The sequence below is a fragment of the Diabrotica virgifera genome, chromosome 6 (genome assembly GCF_917563875.1).
Source record: "Diabrotica virgifera virgifera chromosome 6, PGI_DIABVI_V3a".
Lineage (NCBI taxonomy): Eukaryota > Metazoa > Arthropoda > Insecta > Coleoptera > Chrysomelidae > Diabrotica > Diabrotica virgifera.
The window spans coordinates 142035339-142051287 of NC_065448.1; the positions used below are offsets into that span (position 1 = coordinate 142035339).

The window sequence follows — 15949 nt, forward strand, 5'->3', positions numbered from 1 at the left end:
AGACCTCGAGATGACTAAAGGAATCTCGTCCGTATTCAATAGAAAGTTCGGCCGCCTGGACGAGTTAAGGAATCAACAACCTAAAATTGGAAGAGTATTGCGATTGGAAGATGGTCCTCGATCTTTGCTGTATATAGTGACCAGGAAGTCTTATACGGACACGCCAAGCTACGAGAACATATGGCGTGCTCTAACTAATTTGAAGAAAATGGTCTGTAATTATGACATCAAAGATTTGGCTTTACCAAAAATTGGTCATGCAGTAGAAAATCTGGATTGGAAGATTGTGAGAAGCATGCTGGAAGTGATCTTCAGAGAAACTGGCGTACGGATTACTGTGTGTTGCATGAACCCGAAGATGTCATACCCTTCAAAGACAGTAGACTGTTACTTCTTTTCTAGGGGTGTATGCAGAGCTGGAGAATCCTGTAGATTCCGCCATCCTGGGCCATCTAGAGTTGCTGATCGGGACGCTCAGATCTTAAGAGGGGAGCAGTGTAACAAAATAATTATTGACCTACCCTCGTATACCAGCTCCCGTCTCCGGACAGACAGAACACTATCGATGTTTCGAGATACGCCGATGCAGCGCCCATGACGTCCAAGCGGTCGAGTCACATGGACATAGCTGGAGATATATAGATATTTCTGGAATATCTGTATCGCATATATAAATAGGACATATTTGTAAATAGAGTTAGTCTTAAGCTAAAGTTTGTAAAGTAAACTTGTATAAATAAATAATAAAGTCGTAAATAAATTACGAACCGCTAGTTTTATTGTAATTAGAAGTAATTACACTAATCATGTTACAATATAATAGTTATGAAATTTGGTGAATAAAGTTATGTAGGTAATATGATCGATTTTCGTATGACATTTTCATTATTCTCAGATCTTTAGTCCTAGTCAAAAAATGCTGTAAGAAACTGACTTTATTTGCGACAAAATGCAAAAATTGGATGCAAAAGCTGCCCTTTTTACCTTTTTTTTTACCTCAAAACGCATTTTGATTTTTGTCGATAGGACACACACAAATAGTTGTTTTTCGGGACCACCCGTTTTAGGGTAATGCTGGGGGTTAGGAGTGGCAAACTTTTTCGCATCTTTTTGGGGTCTCAAAAACATTCTCAGAAAAATTCAGCGTGTTCGTATGATTTTTGGAGGTCAAATATCTAACAATTGGGCTAATAATACACTGGCAAATGCATTGTATTTTTGACATGCAAAATTTTGGAATGTGCTTAATTCGTTGAACAATTTTAACATTTGCTTTTAGCACAGATTTCAGTCCTCTGGAAATATTTTCTAATCACATTTTATGTACAATAATTAGGGAAGCAGGACTTCAATAATTTATAATTTCCCATTGAGATTCTGACGATTCTGAGAGTTTGACGATTCACCACCCGTATGTAGCTTGAGAAGAAATCGATTAAATCAGACAGTTTAAACATTTAAGTTGTCTGCTAAATGAAAGTTGAAACGTTCGTAAAGTTCGTAAATTTCAGACTGATCACTAGTTGGATTTTAATCTGAGACACAAAATGCTGAAAGTGTTACGTTTGGCCTGTTCTCTTGTATGGAATGGAAGTGTATACACAAAACATCTTTCAATTTCAAGTGTAGAAACGTCTTTGACATTTACAAAGTACAAATCATATATTTATTCTCAGAAACAGATTATTCCATGAACGTAACTTCTGAATTAACGTTTCTTCTCAAATACTGCCTCACTCTAGAAGAGTCCAATTCAATAGAAAATATGATTTTTAAACGAGTTCTATAATCGAATTAAAACTTCATTTTTACGAGATAATTCATTACATTTACATTTTAAAACATACTGTTTTTTTAAAACTATTTAAAAGTTAGAAGACGAAAAGCCCAAGAATCGCAGAAAAAAAAATAAAGACGTTTCCAGTTACGACTAACCGTTAACACTTCCACTACTGTCTGACGTATAAAGTCTGGATTCATATCCAAGCGTGACATCTGTCATCCTCGGAGGAATTGGTGGTGGAGAAGAACTTCCTCCTACATTGATTAATAAATTATTTTTACAAATTAGTAAATGAATTATACATGTTACATTGTTATTTGAAAAATGGTAATTTTAATATTATCAAAGATCGTAATATAGAGCCATCGAGTAAAATAATAACTAGAGCAGGTTGTGAACGACATTTAAATGCTATTGGTTGGTTGGTCTTGCGCCGTCATTACCCATGTTTGTAATCAGTATGTGAGGCATTCTAAATCTATGTAATTCTTTAGTTAATAAATTATTACTCAGATCATATTGGTACTATTTAAAGAATCTATTTGGACCTAGAGTAGAGTTAGTGATGTAACGAATGTCATTTTTTTAACATTCGCGAATACGAATGCGAATGCGAATATCTGCTACTGACATTCGCGAATGCGGATGCGAATGCGAATGTCCAGTTTTTTTTAATTTGTTTCTATTTTTGTAATGCTTCCTAAATTTTTAACGAAAAGTTAATTTATATTTAGTGTAAATCAATCTGAATCTTAAGCTTTATTACATAATACCAAATAATAAAAAAAAGTGAAGGCTGATAATGTGATTATACAAGGTTAAGTTGTATCTATCTATTGCCCTTCATTTGTCCAAAGTTGAACGTAGGCCTCCCCCTTACTTTTTCACTCTTCTCGGTTCAGTGCTAATGCTGTCGATCTGGTCGCTGCGTATCTCTTTAGGTCATTCGACCATCTCGTCTGTGGTCTGCCCCTTCCTCTTTTGTAGTCCCAAGGTCTCCAGTGAGTTATGGCTTCATTCCATCTTCCGTCTCTTTGTCTGCTGTTGTGTCCTGCATATTTCCATTTGAGAGTAGCTGCATGTTTGAGGTTAAGTTACCTTTTCTTAATAAAAAAAGATGAGAGGTGAATAGATTTTGATTTTATTAACCTAATATTATCTTAAAATTATTTTTTTTGCTGGTTTTCATATTCGCAAAACATTCGCACAAATTTCGCGAATGCGGATGCGAATGCGAATATGCAAAAACATGCGAATATTTGCGAATGCGAATGCGAATACGAATATTCGTTACATCACTAGAGTATAAATCAAAGAATATATTAATGATGTTACTTCAAACGAACACAAAAAGCTCTACAGAAAAGTTTTCATTTTGGCAATTCAGAAATAGTATTGAATTTGGGTAACGTAAGACTTTATTACGAATAATGTATTAAAAAAAAATTAGACAAATTTGATTATGTATTCATTATTTTCGGAAAGTACACTGACCGGCACAAACAACGGCCACCCCACAAAATGGGTCATTTTTGATGTCTCGAATTTCCTAAACCTGTTGTCCGATTTAAGTGATATTTTTACTATGTTACAGCCTTATTCTTTAACAATAACACTGTAATAATATTGTTGCCAGATAGGTAAATTATCATTGTATACAAGGTGTACCAATCAGACTGTGTTTTTTCTCAAAGTTCACCACACCCTGTAGAATATTCTAGCCTTTATAAACAACTATAGCCTTAGATTTTCTTAACATTCTGTTTTTTGATTCATTCGCTTATGTTGGATAATAAAAAAGTTAGGTACTTGAACAACTAGCCATGTTCTTCATCAATACAGAGTGTTTCTAAATAAGTGCGACAAACTTTAAGGGGTAATTCTGCATGAAAAAATAATGACCGTTTGTTTTATAAGCATATGTCCGCAAATGCTTCGTTTCCGAAATACGAGATGTTGAATTTTTTCTTACAAACTGCCGATTTATTTGTTGCTCTAAAAACCGGTTGTGATATGGAAATGAAATTTAGCAGGTTTTAAGGGGTTGTTACTGCGCATTATTTGACATACAATTTAGAATTTTATATTCGCCATTGGCGTGCATACGATTAATATTGCCCGTCATATTACCCGTATGCACGCCAATAGAGAATATAAAATTCTTAAGAGGAAACAGTAGCGATCAACAGGTAGCGAAAACGCGTTCCAAGATTGCGGCTGTAATTTTGAATATTTTTTCGAGATATTTGGCACACGTATTCGTAATATAATAAAGAATGGCGGTACAGAGCCCAATTTGAAAAATATATTAATATGTGGAAATTACTCTGTAATTAAATACAATATTAAAAAAACGAGCCTGTACCGCCATTAAGAAGAACAAAAAAATACACTTTCTTCAAATAAACTTTTTTATCCGATGCCTAGATTTTGTGCCATTTTGGAACTACTAATGAAATAAAAAATTTTAGTAGTTCCAAAATGACAAAAAATCTAGGCATCGGATAAAAAAGTTTATTTGAAGAAAGTGTATTTTTTTGTTCTTCTTAATGGCGGTACAGGCTCGTTTTTTAATATTGTATTTAATTACAGAGTAATTTCCACATATTAATATATTTTTCAAATTGGGCTCTGTACCGCCATTCTTTATTATATTACGAATACGTGTGCCAAATATATTGAAAAAATATTCAAAATTACAGCCGCAATCTTGGAACGCGTTTTGGCTACCTGTTGATAGCTACTGTATCACCTTAATAACATGTCAAAAATGTGCAATAATTGTCTCTTAAAACCCACCAAATTCCATTTGCATATCTCAACCGGTTTTAGAGCAATAAATAAATCGTCAGTTGGTAAGAAAAAATTTAACATCCTATATCTCGGAAACGAAGCTTTTGCAGACATATGTTTATAAAGCAAACTGCCATTATTTTTTTATGCAGAATTACCCCTTAAAGTTTGTTGCACTTATTTATAAACACCCTGTATTGATGAAGAACATGGCTAGTTGTTAAAGTACCTAACTTTTTTAATATCCAACATAAGCGAATGAATAAAAAAACAGAATGTTAAGAAAACCTGAGGCTATAGTTGGGTTTTAATTTCAGTATTTTATAAATGCTAGAATATTCCACAGGGTGTGGTGAACTTTGAGAAAAAACCACAGTTTGAGTGGTACAATGGTACAAACCCGGTATACAATGACAATTTACCTATCTGGCAACAATATTATTACAGCAATTTTGTTAAAGAATAAGGCTATAATATATTTAAAAAATCACTTAAATCGGACAACAGGTTTAAGAAATGCGAGACATCAAAAAGACCCATTTTGTGGAGTGGCCGTTTTTTGTGCCGGTCAGTGTAGCTAAAATTCAAGTTAACCATATATTTATTCGGCGTGCTGTTCTAATTAGGATTTCTCTAGATGACTCGATATTAATATATTAACAAAAGATATCGATACTGAATAAACATACGATAAACAAATTTAGTTTTTTGTTAAAAAAGATAATTTATATTTATACCATAGACTGTGCACATACAACAATCATAAATAATATACACAAATATTATGCCAAATCTAAAAAAATTAAAATAAAGGAACCTATTTATAATAAAAATATAACAATATTTTGACTATATTGGCTGATATAAATATAACAGCAAGGATTGAATTAAATGTCCAATATACGAATTTTCCTAAAGCAGTTGATGTGAACAATGAATTCTCAGAACACTTTAAACCAGTTTGTCGGTAATACCTTGCTTGAAATATTTTAGATGCATATGTACATACTAACATTTGTCAATTTTGTGACAAATAATTTTTTTCGAAACTTGTGTAAAATCTTAGTTAATTGAAATGACTCGATTATTTTAGTGGATGATTTCTAATTACTATTTTTATGATTAAACTAAGAAAAATGATAGTAAAGGAAACCGAATATATAGTACAGATCAATAGATTTAACTGAAACCCTCAAGGCCACTTACACCGCATTAACGAACGTATGTCGTGTTTTCGCTTATCGGTTGCAGATAAATCGGTTTTACTGTAACTAAGAAGGGTAGGTCAGAAAAATTCTAATTCTCATTCTCAACACATTTCCAACTAATAGCAGCAATATTTTTAGTATAAGTGATATAAGAAAACAAACAACGATATATCATACGAGAAGTCAGGTTCTTGCCTATGCCGATGACGTAGTTCTAAACACACGAACAAAAATGCATGCATTGTATATAGTTTGAACTGTTAGCTGTCTAGTAGATTTTGTCACTTAAGATGGTAAAAAAATGTTTTACAAAACAATTTTTTTAATTTACAATGCTATATATTTCCATAAGTTCCTCTTATACAGTGATGAACGCGCTAATAACCGGCAAAATAGCGCTAAAAATGGAAAACATATTACATTGCGAAACAAAAAGAGATGAAACTAGTGGAGATGGAAATTATCGTTATATACGTATAAATTAACATCACATTACATACTTTCCCACCTTCAGACGTCTGTGACAGGAGTATTTTATAAAATTCTACTGTCACAGTGACAGTTGTCATACTCCTCTGATACGTTTAAAGGTGGGAAACTACGTAATGTAATGTCCAATTATACGAATATTATTAGCGCGCTCATCACTGTATAGTAAATAAATACCGAAAGTGATGATTTGCTTACCAATGGTATGCCGGTACGGATGGTTTGTCGATGAAGATATACTTCCGTTCGTAGCATGAGGATCTTGTCTTAAGACAACTGTGTCGGGTACATCTGGACTCGAAGTTCTACTTGACTGCGAACTAATCTCGAAATCGTTTGGATCCTGTAAAAAAAAAAGAATAATAATAATTTATTAATTGGAATAGCCATTTAACTTAAATCACGATAATAAGAAATAGTAATGTATTTCATGTATGATGATGTAATACAGTTGTTCCATTATATATTTGCACAAACGTCATGATTCATTTGCAAACCAGTTAAATCAAAACATTAGGTGAAACGTACGTCTATATTAATGTAATTGATATCTACTGTAAATGTAATAATTAGGAAATGGCTATTATCCGTTGACCTATTATAAAGATATATTGTACATTTATATGTAACTATGTATGTTATAATATATTTAACCAAATAAAACTTTATAAAATAAACACAATAAAGTTATAAATTCCAATAAACCCAACAAATGCGCTAATGTCACTGTCACTGAAAATGATAAATGTCAAAATTCATAGTAAAGAAGGTATCAAAGGCATGCCATATTGTTTATCCTTGTTTAACTTATTGTGGTTTCTATGGACAAGCGGTTTAATTTTGCGATACCAGTTTCTGTAAGTAAAAAAGAGACCTAATATAAAAAGTAATTCGTGAATAATTTCATGCATGTGCAAAGATATAATGAAATAATTATATTAAATTAAATTTACTTTTAGTAATAGAACTACCTATAGACAACTAGACAATGGACATCCTAGTCTTGACGTCACAAAATTGGGAGGAGCTTATATTTGACTCCAAACAATTTTGTTTATAAGGTTAAACACTCATAAGGAATTTTTCATTTATTGTTTACGTGGTTTGTGCAACAAAATAAGACTTTTCATTTAGGTATTTAGTTAAAGAAACGTGTCAGTTAAGAGATTTTTATTCGTTTTTGCCCAGGTGAGTTAATTTAATGCAATGATAAGAACGTAAACAGTTTTGAGGTTATGTTTATTTCCAACCACTAAGGAATAAAAACCACCTGAGCAAAAACGAATAAAAATCTCTTAATTAAGACGTTTCTTTAACGAAATACCTAAATGAAGTCTTATTTTGCCACACAAAGCACATAAATGAAAAATTCCTTATGACAATTTAACGTTACAAATTTTTGTGACATTTGTGACGTCAGACTTAGGCGGTCCATAGGTGGAATATACTGGATCCCAAACCCTTTTTTCAGTGCGTCATTAATTTTAATGTCATATAGGATTTTAAGAATGTCGCAAATTATTACTTGGCATTTTAGTTAAATCTGACAGTTGTCAGAATATTTATATTTATGTAAACATCAATATTTATACAAATAATTGTCAGAATATTAATATTTATACCCTATTCCACGAACATACGCTTGTTTTGGATTACTTCGACAACGAATATTTTACTGTGCAAAATAAGAAGAACGAAAGTAAATTGCAAATTACATTGTTGTTTATTGGAATAATTATTAGCGCCATTTACTTTCGTACTTCTTATGTTGCACAGTAAAATATTCGTTGTCGAAGTAGTCCAAAACAGGCGTATGTTCGTGGAATGGCCCATACAATATTCTAAGGTAAAAATAAATAAATAAAAAATCAAATTTCACTACACAATGTCCGAATATACTGGATATAGGTGGAATATACTGTCCGAATATAGGTGGAATATACTGGATCCCAAACCCTTTTTTCAGTGCGTCATTAATTTTAATGTCATATAGGATTTTAAGAATGTCGCAAATTATTACTTGACATTTTAGTTAAATCTGATAGTTGTCAGAATGTTTATATTTATGTAAACATCAATATTTATACAAATAATTGTCAGAATATTAATATTTACAATATTCTAATGTAAAAATAAATAAATATAAAATCAAATTTCACTACATAATGTTCGAATATACCAATGACATAAAATATTTATATTTACGTCGCTGAAAAATACTAACCTAGAAATTGCAATTGTCATTTTACCATAAATATGATCCATTATTTTTGTGTCAAATTATCTTTACTCGCCTTATTGATTGGTTAACTAGTTAGAGTACTGTAATCGCCAACCAATTATACATCTATAAGTATAAATCCGTTTTAATACGCAAATACCCGTCAAGGAATACAGATTTTTTTAAGTTCAATGTATAATAATCACAGATGTAGGTTTTTTTCTGTCACTTCCAACTGTATTGCGATAGAGGGTTTGGGACAATCTATCTATACCACGATACAACAATGGAGACCATAGACCGGAAAGAGAGCAGGAACACATTGGAAACAGAAGCGAATGAAGGAAACTGGGGGAAGCCTGTGTTCAAAATTGGACGCATTAAAGGGCAAAAGAAGAAGAACAGAACTACAGGACCAGTGGCCCTGCAAATAAATCCAAACTCTGACGGCGAGCTTGATGAATTGGTGCCAGCGTTTTTTCAGCAGATTTCCACTTCGGAAATCGTTATCAATAAACAAAACATTAATAAATTGTATTTATTAATGTATAAATTGTATTTATTAATGTTTTGTATTTTGAAGACGATTTCCGAAGTGGATATCGAAACGTTAAACTAACAACTAAGTAACATTATTCCAGAATCGGTCGTTTGAGAAACCTGACATGTCCACAAAAGCAAAGAAAAATACAAAAAACATCTCGGGGTTGACGGGTTTCTCTTGATTCAGAAAAATTTCACAACTCTCTAGGTTCATTTAGAATGTTAAACAGGGTCGGGTTTCTCTTGCAACATGTGACTATATTTAAGGTTAGGTAAAAATGCAAAAAAAAACAAAATCGATTTTTTTGGACATGTCGGGTCCTTGAGAGTGTGATGATTTATGTAATTGTCTTCTTGCATTGTCACTGGATCGATAGTTGTGGGGTTAAAAAGGATTTTTCGATCAGTGGATCGCATGTGGATAAGAATTATCAATAAATAAATTCATATATGATGCATAATCTAGTACCTGTATACATTTTTAGACACATACCTTCGTAATCTCAAAATGCTGTAACTGATTCGCCGGAGGTAGTTTCGCTCTGAAGGTAATTTTATTGATCCAATCCATCATGTCGACTTCTGAATTGGACGCAAACAAAAATTCTGATCCATCTGTAATAGACAATCGGAAAGTATGTTTTCGTTTTTGGTAATCGTCTGCTATTCCGCAGGTGGCATTGTGAATATTCAATGGTGCAGCATTAGCTTTGCTCGCAACAAAGTCATCCTTTGTTTTAAAGAAGCATAGTAATTGGCCACAGAGAACAGTGTAGGAATGTTTCCATGCCCGATTTGTAGCACGCTTTTGTCCAGGAAGCAAGAGTTGTTTTCTTTCGAGGAATGCTTCAGCTTCCACAGGAGGTAGCACTAATTCTAAAAAATAAAAAAAAAGGTTGCAATGTGGAAGTTAAAATGTAAGCCATTTGTCAAAATTAACGATAGAAAAGATGATTTTTGCATATCAAGAAGTAATTCTCAGTCAGGTTGTTTTAATAAACTATACAGTCGGAAAAATGAAAGAATACCCATGAACGATCACATCAATCACTTAATTTGTATTTGCTGTCTTTTTCTATAACAAACGTTTGTTATTTATAGAAAATGACAGCAAATACAAAATAAGTGATCGATGTGATCGTTCATGGTTCATTCATCGTTTCATTTTTCCGACTGTATATACGCTCTGAGCTTCGCTGGTGTCGCTCCTAGCGGACTACTAATTCAACTTTCACCGGAAATTTTTAAATTTATTATTTAATTGTTATCGCTTAATATTTACAACGCAAAAAAGTAATTAAATTGTAATCGATTTTTTTAAGATTTTGGTAATCATTTTGACGTTCTATTGATAAAATATGAATTTCTTACTTCGGAGACTTTCACAATTATCGTGTAGATGGCGCTAAGATTAATAGATTAATTTATAATTACATATTACGGAACATTAAAAAAACTTAAATTCAGTATTTAAAACGTAAGTATATTTAAGGTAAAAATATATACCACAGCTTTGACCAACTAATATTTTTTATAATTAATGTTTTTAATTTTAATTTTAAATTAATCACTTTGACATTTATGTCAAATTTCCGGTAAACGTTTACAGACTTGTCACTACTGGCGCTCGCGAATTTGTAAGTATCCCCTCTACGTACGAGCTCACAGCGTATAGCCATATATAGCTTATAAAACCTATAAAGACTATTTAAAAAAGTTAAAAATTGTAAAAAAAAATGTTGAATGGGTTGCATATGTGAGTTTATTGTTAATGAAATAAAAGAGAGACGTACTCGCAATAATTTATTGTATTGCTCCGACGACCGGTTTCGCTCTCTACAATTTGCAGAGCATCATTAGGTCAACGGTTACAAGTAAACTAAATGATGCCGATACAAGGAATAATTTCTAAAGTCTGCGCTATCAATACCTTCTTGCTAAATTTTTGCTAATAGGAAACTGAAAGGATGGATGGATTATGCTGCGTAGGTTAGCAAATCTTTGGACAAGTTCTTGAGGGAGGGAGGAGAGTGGCGAAAGACAGACAACAAATCCGTGTGTAATATTTTGTTATTTAAATTTATTAAAGATTTATATTTCTGATTATGTGTTAATAGTTCATTTATTTAAATTGTAAGATTGGCAACGTTTGGATCATAAAAGTAACTGAAAAACTGAGTTAATATCAATTAATTACATTATTAATGATGTTTAAGAACGCAAATTTGAGTGAAAAAGGAATTAATGTCATCTGAGAAATACTTAGTCATTTGAGGTTCGCTGACGATATTGTTCATTTTGCTGATAGCATCGATGATGCAGTATCGCATCTGGAGAAACCATACCTAGCCTCTCTACAAGTTGGATAAAAATCAACCACACAAAAACACAAATCATGACAAATCTTATGTTAGGCGAAAAGATTTCAGTAAATGGCATGCATATTGAATAAACCTCCGCTTATAAGTACTTAGAGCATGAGATACGCATAGGAAGAGATAATCAAAGGTGCGAACTAATCGCCGCATAGGACTCACTTGAGTGGCATTCGGCAAGCTGAGCTATGTCCTTACGCCAGAACCGCCTATGTAGTCGGATCAAAGAACAATCTGACCAAAAAAAAAAGGAAGGATGAAAATTTGGGAATAAGTAGTTCAAATTGTCTATTATTATATAAGAAAAAGTTTACAATTCTACATCCCCTCTCGAAGGTGGAAAATATACATTTAAAATAAGACCGGAATTTGATAAAATGTCTAATTCTAAACAACTTTTTATCTATAGAGTTTTTTCACGAAGTCAATACTTTTCGAGTTATTTGCGAGTGAATATGTTCATTTTTAACAAAAAACAAGGTTTTTTACGGTTTTTCGGAGATAACTCAAAAAGTAAGTATTTTATCGAAAAAAAATATTCTTAGTACAATATAGCTTATAAAAAATTGAAAAAAAAAACGGTTATTCATGATGTCCGTAGACCCAGTAGAAGCAGAGTTGTAGCTAATGAAAAGTAGGTTCTTCTTCGTCAAATTCCAAATCGAATATTTCAATGTGAAATAACTCAAAAACGAAGCACTTTTCGGGGAAAATCCATGTCAGCCTTTTTAAAGTGTTTAAAAAAAGGTTTATTTTTGTTAAAAAAAAACATCTAACATTAAAAGTAAGTGAGTTACGCTCAAAATATTGTTAGTCTCTTTTATTTTTTGGTAAAAAAATCGCGAAAATCACCACCTAATTAGCATCACAAATAAATTTTATCTGTAAGTTTTATCGCTTCAAAGTGCTTATTTTTGAAAAAGCTGTAGTTACAATGGCTTGAACGAGTAACTAATCACGAGTTTAGGCAAATTTTGAACAGCCATAGCATCACCAATTTTTGTCTAAAACAATAAAAATAAAAAATCAAAAATATTCAGAAAAGCAAAACTACATTTTATTACTCTTTGAGATTTTTGGTATTACTAATAATTTTTAAGTTAATTCCATAAAAAATTCAATTTTTTTTTAAATTAAAAAGAATTTTATTTTAAACCCAATTTTTTTCAAAAATGAGCACTTTGAACCAATGAAACTTATAGATAATATATAGAATACATAAGTGAAGTAACTTGTGAAGCGGTAACGATTAATTTTATTTTGGAAGCTAATTAGAGGGTGATTTTCGCGATTCTTTTACCAAAAAATAAAAAGGACCAACAATATTTTGAGCGTAACTCACTTACTTTTAATGTTAAAAGTTTTTTTAAAAAACAAAAATAAACCTTTTTTTAAACACTTTAAAAAATTTGTAATGAATTTTTCCCGTAAAGTGCTCCATTTTTGGGATATTTCAAATTGAAATATTCGATTTGGAATTTGACGAAGAAGAACCTACTTTTCATTAGCTACAACTCTGCTTCTACTGGGTCTATAGACCTCATGCGTAAACCATTTTTTTCAATTTTTTATAAGCTAAAAAGCTTTAAAATACTTACTTTTTGAGTTATCTGCGAAAAACCGTCCAAAAACATGTTTTTTTTTGTTAAGAATGAACATATTCACTCGCAAATAACTCAAAAAATATTGACTTAGTGAAAAAACTCTACAAAACAAAAGTTACTTAGAATTAGTCACTTTATCCAATTTCGGACTTATTTTGAACGTATATTTTTTCACCCCCGAGAAGGAGGTATTTCCCAATTTTTGTAAATTGGAGGGGATGTAGAAGTCTAAACTTTTTCTTATATAATAATAGACATTTTCAACTACATATTCCCAAATTTTCTTCCTTTATTTTTTTGGAGGTTTTCGTAAAATTTTGTGTTCCCTTATCGGGCTAATGTGTCTCAAAAGAAATGTCTTTGATTAGTGCGTGTTGCCAGTACTTACATATGGTGCAGAGATTTTAACAGTAACCAAGAAAATAGAAATAAAATTTGTGTTACCCAAAGAGCCATGGAATGCTCGATGTTAGACATTTCGCGTAGGAATCGGATTACGAACAAGGTAATATGACTGAGAACAGGAGTGATAGATGCCGTAGAAAGAATTGTGACCCTCAAGTGGAATTGGGCGGGGCACATAGGCAGAATGTCGGATAACAGATGGACACAGCGAATAATACACTGGAGACCAAGACAAGAAGCATATCGAAGTAGAGGTCGTCCGTCACAAGATGATCTGATGACATAAAACAGATCGACAAAAATTGGATGCACACAGCACAAAACAGTACTAAATGGAAAAGATCAAAAATGAATAACCATTTTCAATTTCGTTGCAAAACGAAAATACAGCCGCATCATATTCTAGTCCAATCAGAGAGTGCAGCAAGCACCTCTACCGGTTTCGAAACTTATTAGTCTCTCATCAGGAGGCACATATGCTGCTCTCTCTGATCCAATCAAAACAAACCCCGGCCTGCAGTCACGAATTGCAACGAACGAAATGGCAGAGATGCCCTAGCGGCAACTGCTAGCAAAAGACTAAGTTTTCACTCTAATGGCACATAAGACAACATAATGTTACTCTATATCCCACCAGACTGAAAACAATGTGAACCTTCTCTGGTTACACCTCCGAGGCTTCTACAATTTGCAAGCCATACGAATGCTGAGACTAAGGAAGATGAGGGAATTTTACAATTTATAATTCACGTCCCATCTGCTCAGCGCGGTAAAGTTCCAACGAGAATGGTTTCCTTAGTACTCCAATAGAATATGATGCGGCTGTATTTTCGTTTTGCAACGAAATTGAAAATGGTTAATCATTTTTGATTTACATGTCATTGGAGTACGAAGGGAACCATTCTCGTTGGAACTTTACCGCGCTGAGCAGATGGGACGTGAATTATAAATTGTAAAATTCCCTCATCTTCCTGAGTCTCAGCATCTGTATGGCTTGCAAATTGTAGAAGCCTCGGAGGTGTAACCAGAGAAGGTTCCCATTGTTTTCAATCTGGTGGGATATAGAGTAACATTACGTTGTTTTATATGCCATTAGAGTGAAAACTTAGTCTTTTGCTAGCAGTTGCCGCTAGGGCATCCATGCCATTCGTTCGTTGCAATCCGTGACTGCAGGCCGGGGTTTGTTTTGGTTGGATCAGAGAGAGCAGCATATGTGCCTCCTGATGAGAGACTAATAAATTTCGAATCCGGTAGAGGTACTTGCTGCACTCTCTGATTGGACTAGAATATGATGCGGCTGTATTTTCGTTTTTCAACGAAATTGAAAATGGTTAATCATTTTTGATTTACATGTTTGCTCCCATTGGAGTACGAAGGGAACCATTCTCGTTGGAACTTTACCGCGCTGAGCAGATGGGACGTGAATTATAAATTGTAAAATTCCCTCATCTTCCTTAGTCTCAGCATCCGTATGGCTTGCAAATTGTAGAAGCCTCGGAGGTGTAACCAGAGAAGGTTCACATTGTTTTCAGTCTGGTGGGATATAGAGTAACATTATGTTGTTTTATATGCCATTAGAGTGAAAATTTAGCCTTTTCAAATTGAAAAGACTAAGGGAGATCTATATACAGCAGTGGATAGATCCGGGTTGAATGATGATGATGATTATAAATTATTATATACACCGGTTAAACAAAAACAGAAAACATATACAGTGAAGACGTTTGAGTTGGAATAAATTCATTATCTCGAGAATAAGTGAATTTTCAGACAAATCCTGAGACAGGTCGATTTTTATTTTTAAATTATGACTTTTTGGCTTATATATCATACTACTGACGTTATCGATCTGGACGTGATGACGTAATCGATGATTTTTTTAAAATGATAGTAGGGTTATGTGATAGCTCATTTCAAAGGTTATTCAATTCGCTATTCAGTAATATAAACAATAACCTAATTATTTATACAGAGTGACCAAAAAATATTTTTTTTATTAAATTAATTGACACAAAAAGAAGAATGTAAGCAATTTATTTAATTCAAAATACATTTTAGTGCTGCCAGAAAACAGGTAAAAATGTTTATTTACAAAATAAACATTGCTTTTCGCTTAAATTAAATGTTCAAACTGCCAAGAGACAGGTGGGTGGCAGCTGTGACATTGAATTTAAGGTGAAACAGTAGCGATCAACAGGTAGCGAAAACGCGTTCCCAGATTGCGGCTGTAATTTTGAATATTTTTTCGAGATATTTGGCACACGTATTCGTAATATAATAAATAATGGCGGTACAGAGCCCAATTTGAAAAATATATTAATATATGGAAATTATTCTGTAATTAAATACAATATTAAAAAAACGAGCCTGTACCGCCATTAAGAAGAACAAAAAAATACACTTTCTTCAAATAAACTTTTTATCCGATGCCTAGATTTTGTGTCATTTTGGAACTACTAATGAAATAAAATATTTTAGTAGTTCCAAAATGACACAAAATCTAGGCATCGGATAAAAAAGTTTATTTG

General features: G+C 32.7%; 1 protein-coding gene across 4 annotated transcripts in view; it reads right to left on the bottom strand.

Moving 5' to 3' along the window:
- The window catches only part of LOC114336756 (spectrin beta chain, non-erythrocytic 1), a 415003-nt gene that overhangs the window by 11877 nt on the left and 387177 nt on the right, over nt 1-15949 (bottom strand). For 3 of the 4 annotated variants that reach the window (XM_028287129.2, XM_028287128.2, XM_028287130.2), the window contains exons 26-28: nt 9531-9913; nt 6472-6616; nt 1936-2037 (exon numbers count right to left, since the gene is read on the bottom strand). In XM_028287129.2, coding sequence (XP_028142930.1) covers nt 1936-2037; nt 6472-6616; nt 9531-9913 — 630 coding nt within the window. The remainder of the gene's footprint in view (nt 1-1935; nt 2038-6471; nt 6617-9530; nt 9914-15949) is intronic. The other variant, XM_028287131.2, reaches the window with a different exon arrangement.